The sequence below is a fragment of the Pimephales promelas genome, chromosome 19 (assembly GCF_988280905.1).
Source record: "Pimephales promelas chromosome 19, fPimPro1.hap1.1, whole genome shotgun sequence".
NCBI lineage: Eukaryota > Metazoa > Chordata > Actinopteri > Cypriniformes > Leuciscidae > Pimephales > Pimephales promelas.
Genome location: NC_142787.1, coordinates 21387184 through 21404743, shown reverse-complemented (window position 1 = coordinate 21404743; position 17560 = coordinate 21387184). Strand labels below are relative to the sequence as shown.

At 37.1% G+C, this 17560-nt stretch overlaps 1 protein-coding gene and 1 long non-coding RNA gene across 2 annotated transcripts; one reads left to right on the top strand and one right to left on the bottom strand.

Moving 5' to 3' along the window:
* The first annotated feature begins 1081 nt into the window (after positions 1 to 1081).
* On the top strand, positions 1082 to 16558 carry LOC120490618 (dynein axonemal intermediate chain 1). Its single transcript, XM_039687923.2, has 18 exons — positions 1082 to 1291; positions 1558 to 1626; positions 1731 to 1826; positions 1936 to 2016; positions 2121 to 2366; positions 2585 to 2644; positions 2761 to 2889; positions 3019 to 3103; positions 3226 to 3343; positions 3431 to 3474; positions 3997 to 4244; positions 4631 to 4720; positions 4805 to 4886; positions 5446 to 5522; positions 7551 to 7699; positions 9435 to 9534; positions 11418 to 11600; positions 15976 to 16558. The coding sequence occupies exons 1-18, from the start codon at positions 1250 to 1252 to the stop codon at positions 16054 to 16056; spliced, it is 1980 nt and encodes a 659-aa protein (XP_039543857.2). The 5' UTR covers positions 1082 to 1249; the 3' UTR covers positions 16057 to 16558.
* On the bottom strand, positions 4044 to 7555 carry LOC148970802 (uncharacterized). Its single transcript, XR_016147721.1, has 3 exons — positions 7402 to 7555; positions 6613 to 6748; positions 4044 to 4169 (listed from the first exon to the last, which is right to left on the bottom strand). It is a non-coding gene; the product is annotated as an uncharacterized LOC148970802 (long non-coding RNA).
* Positions 16559 to 17560: the final 1002 nt, after the last annotated feature.

Genomic DNA, 17560 nt, shown 5'->3' with positions numbered 1-17560 from the left:
TGCATTACCGAAGGCTGCATTTGAGGACAGACCATTTTTTATTCTATGGGACAGACCCTCCATTTAGGCCTGTGCTAGCTAGCTATAATACTGCATCATAAGTTAGCAGTATTTGTATTATTATAAATTATAATAATTATAAATACTGTTGAATTATGTCAATGAAATTTATATTATTCCAACCTAACCCTATCTAATTAATATATTACGTAAAAAATAGATGAAAATATAATGCACTTTTAAAACGTCCTTTTAGTCTAGAGTAGACTCTAGCCATTTTGCCCCCGTTTGTTTCAGTTGAATCATGTCTGGCGGCGTACAATTAGCTAGGTGGCGCTGTCACAAAAAAAAAAAAAAAAAAAACTAAGGTCCTGGAAATGCGGTCTTGAATTTAGTAGGAACCTGTGGTAGGGACCATAGACTGTAAGGTAGGGACCATATCCATTGACAGTGATTATGTCCCTAGTCCCTACTCCCTAGCAATAATTTCGATCAAAACTTAAAATAAATATTGATGTCTCCGTCCCCACCAATTTCGCCATGTCTGGATCTTTGTAATGTCAAATCAAATGCAACAATTTATAATTGTATTTCCCAATTTTTAATTGTATTTTCCAATTTATAATTGGGATGATAGCTATTATTTTACAATAGCTATCCCCCCGGCCCCAACGCTTTTTAAAGTGGAAATTATCCCCTTTCTCTAATTATTAAGATGGCATTTATACATTTCTGTTACAAGTTAAAATAACTTCATTATAAAATTCTTCATAATTACTATCCCGTGACTCTTTTCAATAATGTTCAATAAAAATCAATTTAAAAAAAGATTCAACTGCGGGCGTCATCTTCTGATTAGAGTGCGTGCACTTAAAAAGGCAAATTATTTGCAATCTAGCCAAAATAGCATAACGGCAAAAACGTAACGCTGCGGCTTTTGAGGCATGCAAGGAAGGAGACAAGAGGCAGTTTTTAATGGATATCAAAGGAGATGGCTTCACTACGGTTTGGGTTTGCCTTCCAATGGCTTTGGAGGAACTACATGCATAATTAAGCTAGACGCCTCTGCCCGCTGCTATGACGACGTCTATACACACGGACACACGCGCTACCGTTAGCAGTTTCAGAGAAGGGAACACTTGTTTTGTCATTTTAAACGCAAAGCCATATTTACTTTTTAAAAAGTTCGTCAGGTTTCAGAGTATTTTCGACTGCAAAACAGATCTTATTGTTAAACAAAAAAAAAAAAATGTCCGTTCCTCACAAAGTTGGGACAGTGAAATCTAAACAGGTATGTTACCCTATGCATGTTACCGATGTTATAGCGAATACAAATTAATAACTAACTGTTATCTACTATTTAAACTTTACAGCTTTGTCGTTTATAATTATTATGAGACTACATTTTCTGGCTTAATCCATCACTTTCTGTCTAACTTATAACTTTGAAACTTTCTTTTTAAACCTTTGGGCTAACGTTAGGCTTTCTAAGTCAACATCTAGTTTATGCACTGTTGTCAAGACCATACGGTTGAAATTTTCTCTCTTAAAATGCAGACAACAAATGTTAACACCCAGCTAAAGGCATCTGTGGCAAAGGTTGTCAAAGCTGCTGGAAAGAAGAAGGTAACGTAGCTTTCCAATCACATTTTTTATCCAGGTAGGACTGAATTCATTGTCACATATCTTTCAAAAGAATATTGGGCTTTCAAACCTCTTTTATAATGTAGGATGAGGAGGAAGCAACAGACACAGCTGAAGGAGAAGAATGGATGACGGGGAAGACTCTTGTGAAGCCTCCGGACCAGCTGGACTTAACCGAGGAAGTGTGTAAACCTGGAGAGGACCTGTGGTCTGACCCTGCTAAAATAATGTCACATTATAGTGATGTTGGGATAATTATTTATACATGTTTCTGTTTCTTGTGTTCATAAGGAGCTCAATGAAGAGATTACCAGAGTACTAACAGCAAACAATCCAAATGCCCCACAGAACGTTGTCAGATACAGTTTCAAAGTAAAATACTGCTGCATATCTACAATTTTTTTAAATTGTGATCCTTAACCATGATGATTTAGTCATCAGCCTTACAAATCACTAAAATCTGTTCTCTTTTTTAGGAGGGTTGCTATAAACCTATCATCTTTGTAGATCAGATGGCTGTTCACTTTGAACTAGAAGGGAATCTTGTGCACAAGGAGTCTGATGAAGGTCGGAGATTGATGGCTAAACAAGATGCAAAAGTAGATGGCACAGGAGCCGAGAAGCTAGAAAATGTGGCCAAAGCTGGACAGAAAGAGCGGAAACTCACCAACCAGTTCAACTTCAACGAGAGAGCCTCTCAGACACTAAACAACCCCCCAAGAGTGAGAGGGTTTCTTTACTGAACTCTTATATGCCATCTGTTTGTTACCACATAGTCATTTATTAGATGGTTTTTATCAAAAGTGATTTGTTGTACAAGTTTTACAAGGGCAAAACAGTGATTGCTCATAGCTTGTGAGACCCTTTATTAGGGTTTCGGCATTTTCAGTTTATGCAAAAGCCACTGGTTTAAAAAAAAAATCTAAATTATGTTTTGCAGGATATAAGTTGTCAAACAGAGCCTCCTCCTCGTGCAAACTTCTCGGCTACAGCCAATCAGGTGAGTAAATCTTTGCCTTTGCAAACTTTTTTTGTGCCACACCTGCAGTAAACCAGCACTATGGTTATATCATGGTGAATACGGATTCGTAAAACATCAGAAAACACTTTCTGCAGTGGGAGATCTATGACTTTTACGTTGAGGAACTTAAGAGCCGAGAGAAAAGTAAAGAGAAGCAAGAAGGCCAGGTCCTACATAAGGAGGAGGACAAAAGCAGGAAGAAAATTATTCAAGCAGAGACTCAGGTAGCTAAACAACAAATGATCTGACACAGATTGTAACTAAGTACATACACAATAATCAATAAAATGACATATTTAGTGATTGATTTGTTTGAAGGATTGAATTAAAGGGCAAAAAACATGTGCTTATAGAGTGATGACATATCCCAACTAGCTCATGCGGCCAAGATCATTGAGCGTATGGTGAATCGGAATATATTTGATGAGGTTGCACAAGGTAATTATGAAAAATATTTATTTTTACTTCTATTGTAGATATCTGACAGATTGACAGATATTAAATAGTGTTCAAAAAGAGAGCAATTTTCTGATGTAAACAGCTTTATATCCAAATCTCAGATTTCATGTACTTTGAGGATGCGGCTGATGAATTTCGAGGAGAGAAGGGCACTCTTCTTCCGCTGTGGAAACTCCAGTATGATAAAGCTAAAGGTCTGTCTGTGACTGCCCTCTGCTGGTGAGTATCATACTTTATAAAATACAATACGCACCCATTTAGTGTTTTTTTTTTAAGTCAAATAAAAAACACTTTGTTTATTTCTAGGAATCCTAAATACAATGATTTGTTCGCTGTTGGTCTTGGGTCATGTAAGTTTGCTATTTACTCTGTAAGTAAACCTTACACTGTAAAAAAATATTGATGTTTAACTTAAAAAGTAAGTAACCTGGTTGCCTTAAAATTTTAAGTTCATTGAACTAAAGTGAGTTAATACAATGAAGGAGAATGATTTAATCATCAGAAACTCAAAATTATATGTTATCTGAACTAAATAAATTATTTAAGTTGATTTGACAAAAGAAAAAATGTTGTGATAACTACACTGTAAAAAATATTGTTGGTTTAACTTAAAAAAGTAAGTAACCTGGATTGCCTTAAAATTTTAAGTTGATTGAACTGGAAAAAGTGAGTTAATGCAATGAAGGAGATTAATTTAATCATCAGAAACTCAAAATAATAAGTTATCTCAACTGAATAAATTATTATAAAGTTGATTTTACAAAAGAAAATATGTTGTGATAAAAAAATCTTGAAAATATTTTTTACAGTGTTGACAATATAATCATTTGTAGCCTACAGCATTTGAATTGTGTTTTATCTTACCCCTCAAGATGAATTTATCCAAGAGGAGCGTGGCATGCTTCTCTTTTACACCCTGAAGAATTCTAGTTACCCAGAATTCATCTTCAACACAGCCTCAGGTGTAATGTGTGTAGACATCCATGAACAACTGTCCTACCTAGTGGCTGTAGGTTTGCATGACGGTTGTGTTGCAGTGTACAACCTGAAGAAAAAGAGTGATCAGCCCACTTATAACAGCATAGCCAGCTCCGGGAAACATAGGGGCGCTGTGATGCAGGTATGAAAGAGGATATATGTCATGGGTTAAATAATAACAGTAGAATTACTTATTACTTACGGTGTGATGTGACAATGGAGCTGTATATTCAAAATAATGGTCAGAATAGAATACTTGTTCTTGTTATATCCAGTGCAAATTTTCTGTATGCATTGAAATCCTGGATGACCTATATTTACCAAAATGTGCCGTACACAACCAGAAAAATCTCATTTAGATTTAAAGATTAGATTAGAAAAAGTCCATTTTATATACAATTCAGCATACTACATTTTGAATATCAGATGTTGGTTTGATTTTAGAATTTTCTTTGATTTTAGAATTTTCTTTCATGTTACGCTCTTGTTGTGGGAAATATTTTTTGTGTTTCATTGTCCTCATTATAGGTGAAGTGGCAGAAAGACGATTTGGACAATAATCACAACTTCATCTCTGTGTCCGCTGATGGACGATTGGTGTCTTGGACTCTCATAAAGGTACAAACGGAAATATCTAATTGCTGATTCTAAAACAAGTCATTATTTCAAGAGGTTAATTGATGCCAAACACTTGGATTTCAGCATGAACTAGTCTTCACAGACATCATCAAACTCCCAGCCACAGACAAAGTTCCTGATGACCTTAAGGATGTCATTGCTACAGGTATGAACCACATACATTAATTTTTCTTTACACAACCAATGTTAACACAAAGATGTTGATGTGAGTGGGGTTTTTCTCTCAGTATAAGGACAAAGGCTGTGCTATATGTTGTGCCAATGTGCCTTTAAACCCCTTCAGCTGTGACTATATTTACAATATAGCACAAGAAATGTAATCACAGAAATAGAAATCAGCAATTCACTAGTAAAGCAACTTTTCCCATATTTAATGCACATAAAATGCACATATGCAAAGATGCTTTTTTTTTACGCTGGTCTGCACATTAGCATTTACATTTTGTATGACAGGATTTCATTCATGGTGATATTTCACCTGTTGAGAGTCGATGATAATTCAATTTACCATAAAAGAGTGTAAATGACTTATGTTAAATGTTTGACAGTTCCATTTATTTTCAAATTGTTTTTTTTTAGAGATTAAACAGAATAGAAATAAACTGTTAAAATTGCAAATTGAATAAATGTGCTATTGGTGTAAAAAAAATGGTGCATGCATTAATATATTATCCTCAATAAATATATTTTGCTCATGTTTCTAGCTGGAACATCTTTGGACTTTCATAAACAAAAGGACTACCATTTTCTTGTAGCCACTGAAGCTGGAAAGATTCACAAGGTAATTTAAATTCCATATATATATATATATATATATACACACACACACACACACACACACACACACATGTACTGTATATTCCACAGTAAACATCCCTGTGAACATCTTGTTGTCTGAAGATCTTCAGTTTAAATCTGCGAGTAGTACCTTAGCTTGTTGTGTTTGTAGCGGTTGTCTCCCGCTGGGCCGTCCCTGATTATATAATACCCCTGTCATCAAACAGAGATGGAGTGTTCTTATTGGCTGTCTGTCTCTGCACTGCTATCACAGCAGAACGGACGGCACCAGCTAATAAAATTTCGTCTCTGTCTCTCTTTCTTTATTTGTATTTTTCACTCTGCTGGCAAGGGGTAGACTAGCATTCAAACTATTCATTTTGACAGGCCAGACATAGTTTTGTTTCTCATAGGTATGCTACGCTTTGTTCCGTATGACTTATTTTGTTCTAAATTACAAACATCACATGCAAACACATGTCCTCCTTTTAAATTTCACTCCTACTGCAACATCCCTCCACTCCTACAAAACACACTCATACAGTACATGTTGACTTAAATTGGGACATTCCATAGACTTCAATTGTTTGTATATACAGTTAGTTATAAATACTATAACCTAACCTTATCCCACACTCAAACCTTAAAAGACAAGACTTTTCTGACAATTTTTTTAAGACTTTACAAAGGAAATTACTTTTATTTATTTTTACACATGAATATGTCCCCAAAAGGTGGCTGTGTAATTTTTAGTTAACTCATGAGTACAAATTTGCCTAAAAAATATGATTAAGTAGGCACACACACACACACACACACACACACACACACTATTCTGTTAATTCCACTTATCAAACCAGAGGTATTTGCCATATGCATGAATTACGGAAATACAGTTCTATGTGCTAATGCAACAGCCCTTTAAGCTAAATAGACGCTGAAGGATTTATGATTTATCTTCTCCCTGTCATTAGCAGACCTTCTCTGTCTGTAAGCAGACAGTCCTATCACACATTCCCACAATGCCCATCCTTAATGAGAGATTTAAAGAGTTAGTTGACCCAAAAATTAAAATTCTCTCAGTATTTACTCACCCTCATGTTGCTCCAACCCCGTAAGACCTTCGTTCATCTTCGGAACATGAATTAAGATATTTTTGATGAAATCTGAGAGCTGGATCACTCCTCCATACTAGTCCATAGGCTTCTTGAGGGATTGAAACTTGCCGGCCTCGAAAAGTTAAAAGTTAAAAACATTGTTAAAATAGTCCAAGTAACTACAGTGGCTCAATCTTAAGTTTATCAAACGACGAGAATACTTTTTGTGCGCAAAAAAACCCAACAAAAATAACGACATTTCCTTCTCTGTGGGCCTCGAGTCAGTTCACTAGTATAATAACGTAAGCTTCTGTTGTTGTACGTCACATACATCACACACATGACCAGCGTCGGCCAATTAGTAAGCCTACGTGTGACGTAGCTCTACGCTATCACACTACGTTAACTGACTAGAGGCCCAAAGAGAAGGAAATTAATTTGAAAACACGCTGCTCATATTCATACAGTATAATTAAATCACTGCCTTTGTAATTTGAAAATCTCACTAAGCAATATCACAGTTTCTATTTAATGCTGGTATATCGTGCAGCCCTAGACTGAGGGCTCAAACTTTAACTGTGTGCGTGTTAATCACCGAAACGTAAATTTAGCTACAGCCGAAAGATTTTGTGCGACCCAACTTTTCCCACTTTGTGACCCACAGTTTGTAAACCCCCGCTCTATGGAATTAAGAGCCCGGCACTCCCTTGGATGAAAATAATTCACTAATTGGTCACTAATTCTAATTCACTGTTGGAATGACACTGGACTCATGGTAGCATTCACCTTTTCTTCTCTGGACAATCAATGTTCCAGATGTCCCAAACAGTCAGAAGGGGGCTTCATCTTGCTACTTCTGCAAGAGTGCTGCTGTACAAATCAGCATTTTTTTATGTAAACGTAACCAATAATGAGTGTATGTTTGTCTTTCACAGGGCTCCAAATACTATTCTAGCAAGTTCCTGGAGACGTACGAAGCACACTTCATGACAGTTAGTCGTGTGAGGTGGAATCCCTTCCATCCCAATGTCTTCATTTCCTGCGGCTGGGACTGGATGGTGAAAATATGGGATCAGACAATTAAGTATGAGCACCAGTCCCTACAGCACTATATCTACTGGCAGCATAATTTAGGTAACAACAAGCAGGCTACAGTAGGCTGGCATTGGTTTAAAGTAGTGCCTTACAAGGTCCGAAATGCCACCAAAATAGTTTTTAAAAAGCCCCTAAAAAGATATGAATTGTCCCTGTATGAGTTCTTGGTAACATTTTACAATAAGGTCTCATTTGTGGACATTAGTTTATATATTAACTAACATTAACTAACCATGAGCAATACATTTGTTATTGTATTTGTTCATCTTTGTTAGTTAATTAAAATCCAGCTGTTCATTGTTTATTGATGTTACTCTACAGTGCATGAACTAATGTTAACAAATACAACTTTTGATTTTAATAATGTAATTTAGTAAATGTTGAAATTAACATTAACAAAGATTAGTAAATGCTGTGGAAGTGCAGATCATTATTATTTCATGTTAAAGGGTTATTCACCCAAATATGAAAATTGTCAGTAATTACTCACCCTCACTTTGTTCCAACCCCGTAAGACTTTCGTTCATCTTCAGAACAAGAATCACTCCTCCAAAGGCTTCTCTGTAATTGAAACTTTGGCCAATAGTGAGCCTACGTTCAACCCGGAAGCACTACGTGAACTCACTCAGAGGCCGACACAGAAGAAAATGAATAGTTGAATAAAGTCGTTATTTTTTGTCATCAACAATACTGAAAAAGTATTCTCGTCGCTTGATAAACTTATGGTTGAGCCACTGTAGTCACTTGGACTACTTTAAACATTGTCTTAGTAAACAAGTTTGGCCAGCAAGTTTCAAACCAGAGAATGTAATTAACTAATGTAGTTAACTAATGCTAACAAATGTAACCTTATTGTAAAGTGTTACAGAGGTCTTGTTTTTTATATTTATAACATAGCAACTCGAGGGTGTGTAAATAATCCTTTTAAGTGGTGTTTTTATATGCAGTATCCCTAAACTGCCAGCAGAGAGCTCTTGTGCTTTACAACAGGTCTTACCTAGGTCAGCCATGGATATCTGTATGTTGTCTACCGATCTGTAATTGCAGAATAAGCATTTAGAAATAATTAAATACTTCAGGACGTAAAGCTCTATGGCAGTAAAACAAACCTGGATATATAACAGATTTCATAAGACAGTTCAACATCTGTGACTTCATGCTTTTCACAGACAACTACTTTTTACTTTCCCGTTCAGCAGTTTGTAAAATCAAACACAAATACTTACAATGAAAGTCTACAGGGCAAGGTATTCCAGGAGGTTTAAAAGCCCGTGTTATTGTTAAAACACGTACACTACTGCATTATATTGATCAAAAGTGACAAAAAATACATTTCTATTTCAAATAAATGCTGTTTATTTTTCAAATGGTCAAATAATCTTACAAATGAAGGTCTCAGATATGATATAAAGAGTATTACCAGGTCTGGTGCTCTGCTCAGACAAACGCCAGGAGATAAATTCATCTGTCACCTCAAACTGAGAAGCAGACTTTTTTTCTTAGTGATTGTGACGGTCTTGCCCTGGGAAGTCCTGATGAGATTTTTAAAGATGTCTCACTGTTATATTTGACATCTTTAGACATCAGTTACTGACAACTGACAACATTTGAACATTAGATGAATTCAGAATGGGAGCAATATAGTTTCTATTGAAGTTTTGTTTTGACTGAGTAGTAGTTTATCTGAAGTATCCTTCATACATGTCTATGCATGTTTCTCACAGGTCTCCCATTTTCACTTTTGAACTGAAAACTTCAGTGACAGATGTGGCCTGGGCTCCATACTCCTCCACTATCTTTGCTGCTATCACCAACGATGGAAAGGTAAACTAGAATAATAGTAACAAAAAATAATAATCCATCCAGCCATTCGCTTGTTCTAATAATAACAATTATTAGAAGACCCCTTTACTAGCCTTACTAGCATCTCCTCACTGAAGTTTCAGTGAGTTAAACTTTGTTACTGTGTGATGGCACACAATGCACGTCTTATTGTCTGTCAATTGTGCATAAAAATCAACAATCAACTTTGGAGTGTGTGATTCACACATGGGATATTCCCACACAAGGGAATTTAATGATTGCTAATAAAATACAGTAGCAGGCTGACAGTGGGACATCTTTCCAACAGTGCTTGACTGCACCTGTAAGGTCCAGCACACACAAACACTCACAGTCTGCTTGTGTGAGTCAAAAGCCATGACATCTATCTGTGGCGCATCATTAGCAATTATTCTCAAATCACACAGCTGGTCTCAAGCACTTGTCTAAGGCTGCTTCAGGCATCAGCTGTCAGCCTCGGCATCTCGAATGGTCTAAATTGCCTTGCCATGGCGGCTTTTGTTGTTATTTGCTAACACCGCTACTCCGACATGCTAAATTACACCTGCCCTCTAAAGGAAGCCCATTACTGTGTGATCTAATAAAGACCACACTCTTTTCCCCCAGCAAAACCAAACAACTCGAATGCTGATTTACATATTTGTCTGTGTATTACTCTGTGCTTACTCTGTGCTTCAGTTGTTGAATGGTTTCAAACACCCCCTAATTAATATCATTAGCATATACTAAAAGAGCACCAGACAACATCCAAATCCTTTTTTTGAGAATGGCGAGCAAATATCTGCACTACTTTGACAATTTTCCACATCAAAGACCTTACCTTAGACCGTTTTTATAAATCTGAACATTGTCTGGATTTTAGTGTTCACACACTCTAAGATCAAGTCTGTGCATATGCACGTTTTATAAATGAAGCCCCAGATAGCTGCTGCCAGTGGGCTGCCTCAGCTATTTCTAAATGCCATAAAAACATTAATTACAGGCAAACCTACAAAAATAAACATTGCTGACTGACATATCTTGAAATGACAGAACACAGACCAAAACACTCAACTGCTAATCTTTAAAGGGGCTTCCTTCCTTCAAGCTCTCAGCTCCAAAGATGTTGTGTTAGATTTGGTGTTACTCCTGCAGTTACAGATGGCATCATTAGTCCTGACGTTGTGTCCTCTGCATCGCTGCGTCAGCTGCCCAGAATATCATCGGTCTGTTAAGATAGAATCACACTCGCTGACAAATTATGAGCCAATCTGCTTGACAAATATTTACTAATGAGTAGCCAAACCTGTGTTCTGTGTCTCCAATCTCCCATCTCTATCTTTCAGCTGCCAGAGCAGAGACCATGCTTAGGTGGGCAGCATGATAGATGATGAATGACAATGAGGATGATGGGAATTATAATCACCCATCCCTCACTCCCTCCTCTCTCTGTATCATTTGAATTTTTCATAGTGAATATTGCAGAAGATGAAATACTGTCATCCTCAGAGAGAGTCATTCTTAATCTGCATTTCTGAGAGACATAAACATTTAAATATATCTATTATTGGATATGTATACTACCTCTCTATACATACAGTACTATCACACAATTAATACAATCCTCCACAGCAGATGGTCTACATTCTTACACCTCCACAGTCACACGCATCCGTGTGCGTATACATATGAATATATTGAATTGCAAGTACACTCACACAAACTCAAATGCATCTTAGGCTCTCTGACACTCAGAGCCAAAGAAAGAGAATAAATTATAGAGGTGCTAATGTCTGCTTCACACTGAAAACATAAAAACATAAACTGATGCCACATAATAATGACAAAGACTAAATCTTCCTGTTCCTCTTCTATTTTTCTCACAGGTTCATGTGTTCGACCTGAACATCAACAAATATGAGGCTCTCTGCCAACAAAAAGTGGTGTCCAAGAAGACCAGGCTCCTGCACATCGAATTCAATCCTGTCCATCCCATCATCATCGTAGGCGATGACCGAGGCCATGTCATCAGCCTCAAGCTCTCGCCCAACCTCCGCAAGAAGCCTAAGGTAAGTGATGCACTAATATTATGTATAGGCCTCCAATGAAATCACATGATTAATTATCAGTGCTGTTTCAATCACTGCTGTGCTGATTACTTCATGTGCTGAATTGCTATATCTGCATCTTTGTGACTGTTAATCAGGTAGCTCCATCCTCAAACTCACGCCATTGGTTGAATCAGACATTTTGAATTTACACTTCCAATTGTCTCTGCACATTTCAGCAACCAATAAATTTTACATATCACCAGGGCCTGAAATTAACACCCGACCACCTGCCAAATGCGGGTGAATTTTGCTATTGGCGGGTAACACTGTCAATCTACCTGCCACATTGGCAGGTAGCCAATGAGAATTGTGAGTGATTCATTACGATTTTTACATTTCAACAAAGTCCGCTATTGCGTTGGACTTTAGCTAAAATGTGGCGGCACATTACTGGGGTAAAGAGGCGAGCTGAAACAAACAGCCAACAAAAAGATGAGGATGAGAAAAAGAAAAGTAAAGAAGACATTTTAATACAAGGTGAACAATCGGCGGCAATGGCAAGGTTCGTGAGCGGGCTGATTTATGACAGCGACTGTTGTTTCGCAACGTTCATGCGATCAGAAAGAAGATGAGGCCCTATTTCTGACTACGTTTGGATATGCGAGTATTAAACTGTTGGTGAGATGGGATGAGATAATGTAACGCTGACGTAGGTTACAGTACAATGACAGTTGCACAGATGTGTGTGCGTGTGCAACTGTGCATATTGGGAGTTGGGAACTGGTGAGAAAATGTCCGGTACCCGGTAATTTTACCAGTAATAACAGTATTAATTTAGTTCATATTTAACGGTTCCTGAACGCTGTAACTAAAAGCTGTTAAGAGTAAGACCTGTCTACGTGAATAAATCCGCCATAGGCACAGCCGCGTGTGATTTGTTTACGAGCTGCGGTAGGTCTATCTGTTGAGTATATACTATATTATAGCTAGCCTATACTATATATATATATATGTTGTGTTTGTGTGTCTGTCAAAATCAATGAATAAAAAGATTTTTTTTAAATGTATGTTGTTAGAGTTATTATTACTTGACAGCACTTAAATATGTATTTCTAAGTTAAAGAACAATATTGTGAAATTCCCGGGTTTTTTTTTTTGTTTTTTTTCACGTTTATGAGGCAAAAAAAATGGCTGGTAAAAAGTTTCTGTGGCAGGTGAATTTTTAAATCCACCTGCCACAGTGGCAGGTGGCTGAAAAAGTTAACTTCAGGCCCTGCATATCACCTTAAATGTTTAATGTATACTACTGTTCAAAAATATCTGTAGAATTTGGGGCCTAACTGTGTTTATTAGCCAAAACTTGACCCCTTACTATATATGACCTATTTATCTTGATGAAATTTGCCACTCTCTGTGTTTGCTGTAGTCTTTAACACATGCAGACCCTTTTTCCTGCTTTATTTTTTCTTCCACTATCAATTCATCTGTTATTTTAATTGGTTACTGGTCTATAATGGATCTGGTTATTTTTGCTAATCTTGTGGCACCTGTGTGAAAGTACTCAGCGCTCACATATTAACATCTTTTGTGTTCTTCATAATTTCTGTTCTGCATCTAAAGAAACCAACCCATTGACTGAGCATGTATTAAGCCCTTTAGCTTATTAAGTAAGATAGTAAACAATAGTAGCTCGTAATTAAAAAAATTTCGGCCTCACAGACAAACTGTTGTCTGTGACAACTCGACTTGTGAAATGTTTAATTTGTTTTTTAGCGATTTCAATCGATGCCAGTGCTTGGTGTGGACATGTTCTGTTTGTGATTATATTTGATTGACTGAAATGGTTCATTCTAATGATGCACAGTGTCACAGGTTGAGTTGCTGTCCTTTAATTCTTTTGATAAGAAGCTGCCATGGCATGCTGGAGAACTGCTGGATTGCAATGTGTTTTAATATGACTGATGAGCATCGGTTATGCAAAGCATTCACCGTCTCCTCAAGTCATTAATCACCAGCTTTCCTCAACCTATGTCATTATTACCTCTGAAAGAGCACACTTACTCCTGATGCAGTGGCTGATCTTAGATGGCTGGGCTAATGAATTAAAAACTGACATCAATTTCTGTTTTGCCTCATCAAGAGGCTGATTTGCACAAAACTAAACAAAAAAAGTTTACAAATAGTTTTGTCCCATTTTCTATTGTTCAGGGAAACTAGTCAGTTCCCCACTGCAGATGACCCCAACCCCCAAAGACTAAGTTCTACATTGTGGAAGAGCAAATGTATGCAAATATTCAAAACTGTTCAATTCAGATCAATTCAGTTCAGTTCAGTTCAATTCAGTCAAAACTGCTAAATCAACCTATACTTACAATTTACTTAGAGTAAATTGTAGAGACCATTAGAGCCAAAGGATTCTGTGATGTGCTTACGATGCTTTTGGTTAACTGTGATCTGGCTGATATATTGCCAGTTTTGAAAGCAAAAAAGGGCCTTTGGGAAATCAATAAGTGGATTGAATGGAATGGATTGCTTATAGTTGTCGCTTGATATTAAAATGAGGTAGGATATATTATTTTAAATAAATATTTGATTTTTATTCATGAAATGATTTGAAAAATTATATATATATATATATATATAAATAAACACACATATACAGGTATCACGTTTCTTCATGAGCAGAAATAGAGGGGGATGACACACTTCACGTTATACTTCTTCAAAATAGTATCACAAAATAAAGGAAACAAAAACAAATTCTATAATACAGACCTTAAAGGACTGTGATGATATCGATTAATTGGATAAAGTGCTTGACCCTTTCAGGTTTCCAGTTGTGCTTATGTGAGTGTTGGTCAATGCTCACTGAAGCCAGACATGTTTACCTGTCTACATGTTAAAGCAACGGGTGGGCGTCTGAACCCATGGGGTGGCGTCTGAAACGGTGACTAAGAGCAGCATGTTCCATACTCAATAGAATCAGTCAGCTGTTTCCCCGGTCAGGACACTATACCGACACACACATCTCACCTCACATGAGCCTTAATGCTTTTCGTCACCATGTCTTTGTGCCGGGGACTCAATCACAGTATAAATAATAATCCTGTAGTCAGTTCTCCATTTACAGGCTGTTTTAGATTCACCGCATGTATAGTCGGGTCAGTATTCTTTCGTGAGCCCTCAGTTTGCTGTCTCAGTTGCTGATTTATTTTCAAATCTATTTCGGTCCACAACAGTCTTAACAGTCAGCCACTTCTCAGAACACTCTGCAGTTTTACATCAGACATTGACCACAATTACAATAAACATTAGAAATCCTCTTGGCAAGAGAGCCACTTAAAATCAATAAAGAACTCTCTGCTGATTCACATTAATCTGCTTCAGATGCCACATTCATTTGGAAAAGAGACTAATGTCTGCAATGTCATAAATTATTTCTATTCTTTATCAGAATTAATGAAGAGCTGTTTATATACTGTGTATACACACACACACACACACAACCATTTGGGGGTCTGTATTAAATTAAATTAATTATTTTGGTGTATTTTGGTGACCACACCAGAATACTGACTGCTACTTTGATACTGTTCAGTGTCTCAGGTGTTGAATATTTTATATATGAAGGTCTTTTTTTTTTCTTTTTTGCTGATATATACTGTATATTTTTCTCTGTTGAAACTAAGGCAAAGGCTAGCATGAAGACAAGTTCAAAAAAACATCTTGTCTTTCCCTAAATGCTGAAGTCCCTTTGATTGACATATCTCACTCTCTCAAATTTATTTCCCTTACAGCGCTCTCTGGTTAGGATTTGATGGATTCTATGAATAGCTGTAACCTTGAGCTACTTATTAGAGCTTATTGAAGATCCCTCCAGTACAGATCTGTGGATATCTGAACATTAGCATTCTGCTGAGCAAATTTAGCAGATGTTCTTGCAGTGATTACCAGATTCATGATTGCTGAAATTTTGCCTAATGATTGACAGGAACTGGAGAGTGTTTAATTAGTGCATGTTTTGAGAAACTGCTCTGGTCCGGTTTGGTTTAGTTCATTATGGTGTTGGTATGGTCAGTACGCATAGTGATGTTTGATTATTCTCCTCTGAGGAAACAATGTGTCACTGTAATCATCTCAGACAAATGGCATGCGAGCAAGATTAAAGTGAGTCTCTGATGGTGGTGTTAGCGTTTTCCTGCCACAGCGCACAGAGGAAATAACACCTTGCTAACACCTCTCTCATTACCTCAGCCAGTCAAGATGGAAATCTTTAAATGAGAGCTTCACACTGAGAAGTGTTTGTGATTGTTACTGGCACCCCTAGGTCAGTTCTCTCACTACCAGCAGCTGACTCATCTCATTCTCTTCATTTTTCTCTTTGACTCTACAGGAGAAGAAGGGTCAGGAGGTGCCAAAGGGACCGGAAGTGGAAATAGCAAAGATGGAGCAACTGTTAAGCTCGCTGAGATAACATGGCAAGAGTCATTAGAAATGAGGCAGAGTAAGACCAGGATGACTGCAAGTATATATATCCAAATCCACCATATTTTTAATAACTACTGTAGTTGTGTCACTAAATGTAGTTTTAAGTGTTTTTTAGTCAAAAAAAAATTTTTTTAGACCTCAAAAATGTGTCTAATACAGTATGTAATCTTAGTGCCTATTTTACGATCTGATGAGCAGATCCGTCATGTAGATAGTGGTTAAACTTGAGATATAATTTGGGGTATATCAAATGGGCGATCTTTGGTCTTATTATTCTATTACTTGTTCCAAAGCAAATCCATTTTGGTTAAGGGGAAAATTAAGGTTTCATAACTATTTAGGCTATATTTCAGTTGAATCCTGTAGTAGAGTGCTGCATGTACGTTTGACTGAATTGTTTGCTTGTGTTTATTTGCTATTATCTTTTATAATGGCTTTTGTTGCTAATTTAAAGATTTGTTCAATAAATATTATTCTATTTAATAATATGCCATATTTGGTAGGCTTCTGAGAAAGGATTGTGATATGAACTTCAGTGAAAGTTATATTATTATGTCATTAGAAGGCAGCAAAGACTATCTTTATGATTGAGTCAGAACAAGGAAGTTGTTTCAGCACTCACGGGAAGCTCCACTATTCACACCATAGACGACCATAGACAGTAAAAGAAATGGACACGGCGACCCCATTGATTTCAACGGAGAAAATCGAAGCCTGTTAAATGCTGATAGCCAGCCGTACTGCGCAGGCTCAAACTGAGCCTTTCACGTGAGTATGTCTTAGTAGCTGTGCCGAGAGAAATCTGAATAATACCGAATCTCACAGACAAAGAGAGTGAGTATTAGACATCACTAAGAATGCCCACAAGTGACTTAAAAGTACAGAGACTAGCAACCATAGACAGTAAAAGAATTGGACACAGCGGCCCCATAGATTTCAACGGAGAAAAGTGAAGTCAATTAGAAGCACTCACTTCCTGATGGCTGAGCGTACTGAGCTTGATGACGTAGATGTGAGGTGAGCAACCTGTCTGACAGTTGTAAGTCTTCTAGTAGCTGTGCCAAGACGAATCTGAATCATTCCCTTCCGAATCTTGCAGAGACAGAGAGCGTGTGTAGGAGGTGTCTATGAGCTAGCAGCAGGATCAACTTTATGACTCTTTATGGGCTTCTCCCTTGACTTTATGCCTCCATGCTGATCTCTCTCATAATACCATACTAATTCTAAAGTGACATTTTAGAATTTGTAATGGAGGCTTGGGCTCAACTTTCAAACTGTCAACTTGAGATTTGAATCCGTGGCGGAAGAAGTTCTGCACAAAATAGGGTTTTTAAAGATACTCCATTGTTGTTTCTTGTTTCTTTACTCACGTGTGCCATCAAACTAATGTTTAAACGCATTATCACACTTTTAGCCGTGCGATATGGCTGTATAATCAGCACGCTGTGATTACTTGCAAACGAATCACAGCCGTGCTGATCTACTTGTGT

What these genes read in the sequence shown, in the direction of transcription:
- LOC120490618 (XM_039687923.2), top strand. Translation starts at nt 1,250, where the DNA reads ATGTCCGTTCCTCACAAAGTTGGGACAGTGAAATCTAAACAG. An exon ending in TTGTCAGATACAGTTTCAAA is followed by an intron (nt 2,017 to 2,120) that starts GTAAAATACTGC and finishes TCTCTTTTTTAG; the next exon opens with GAGGGTTGCTATAAACCTAT. An exon ending in TGTCTTGGACTCTCATAAAG is followed by an intron (nt 4,721 to 4,804) that starts GTACAAACGGAA and finishes CTTGGATTTCAG; the next exon opens with CATGAACTAGTCTTCACAGA.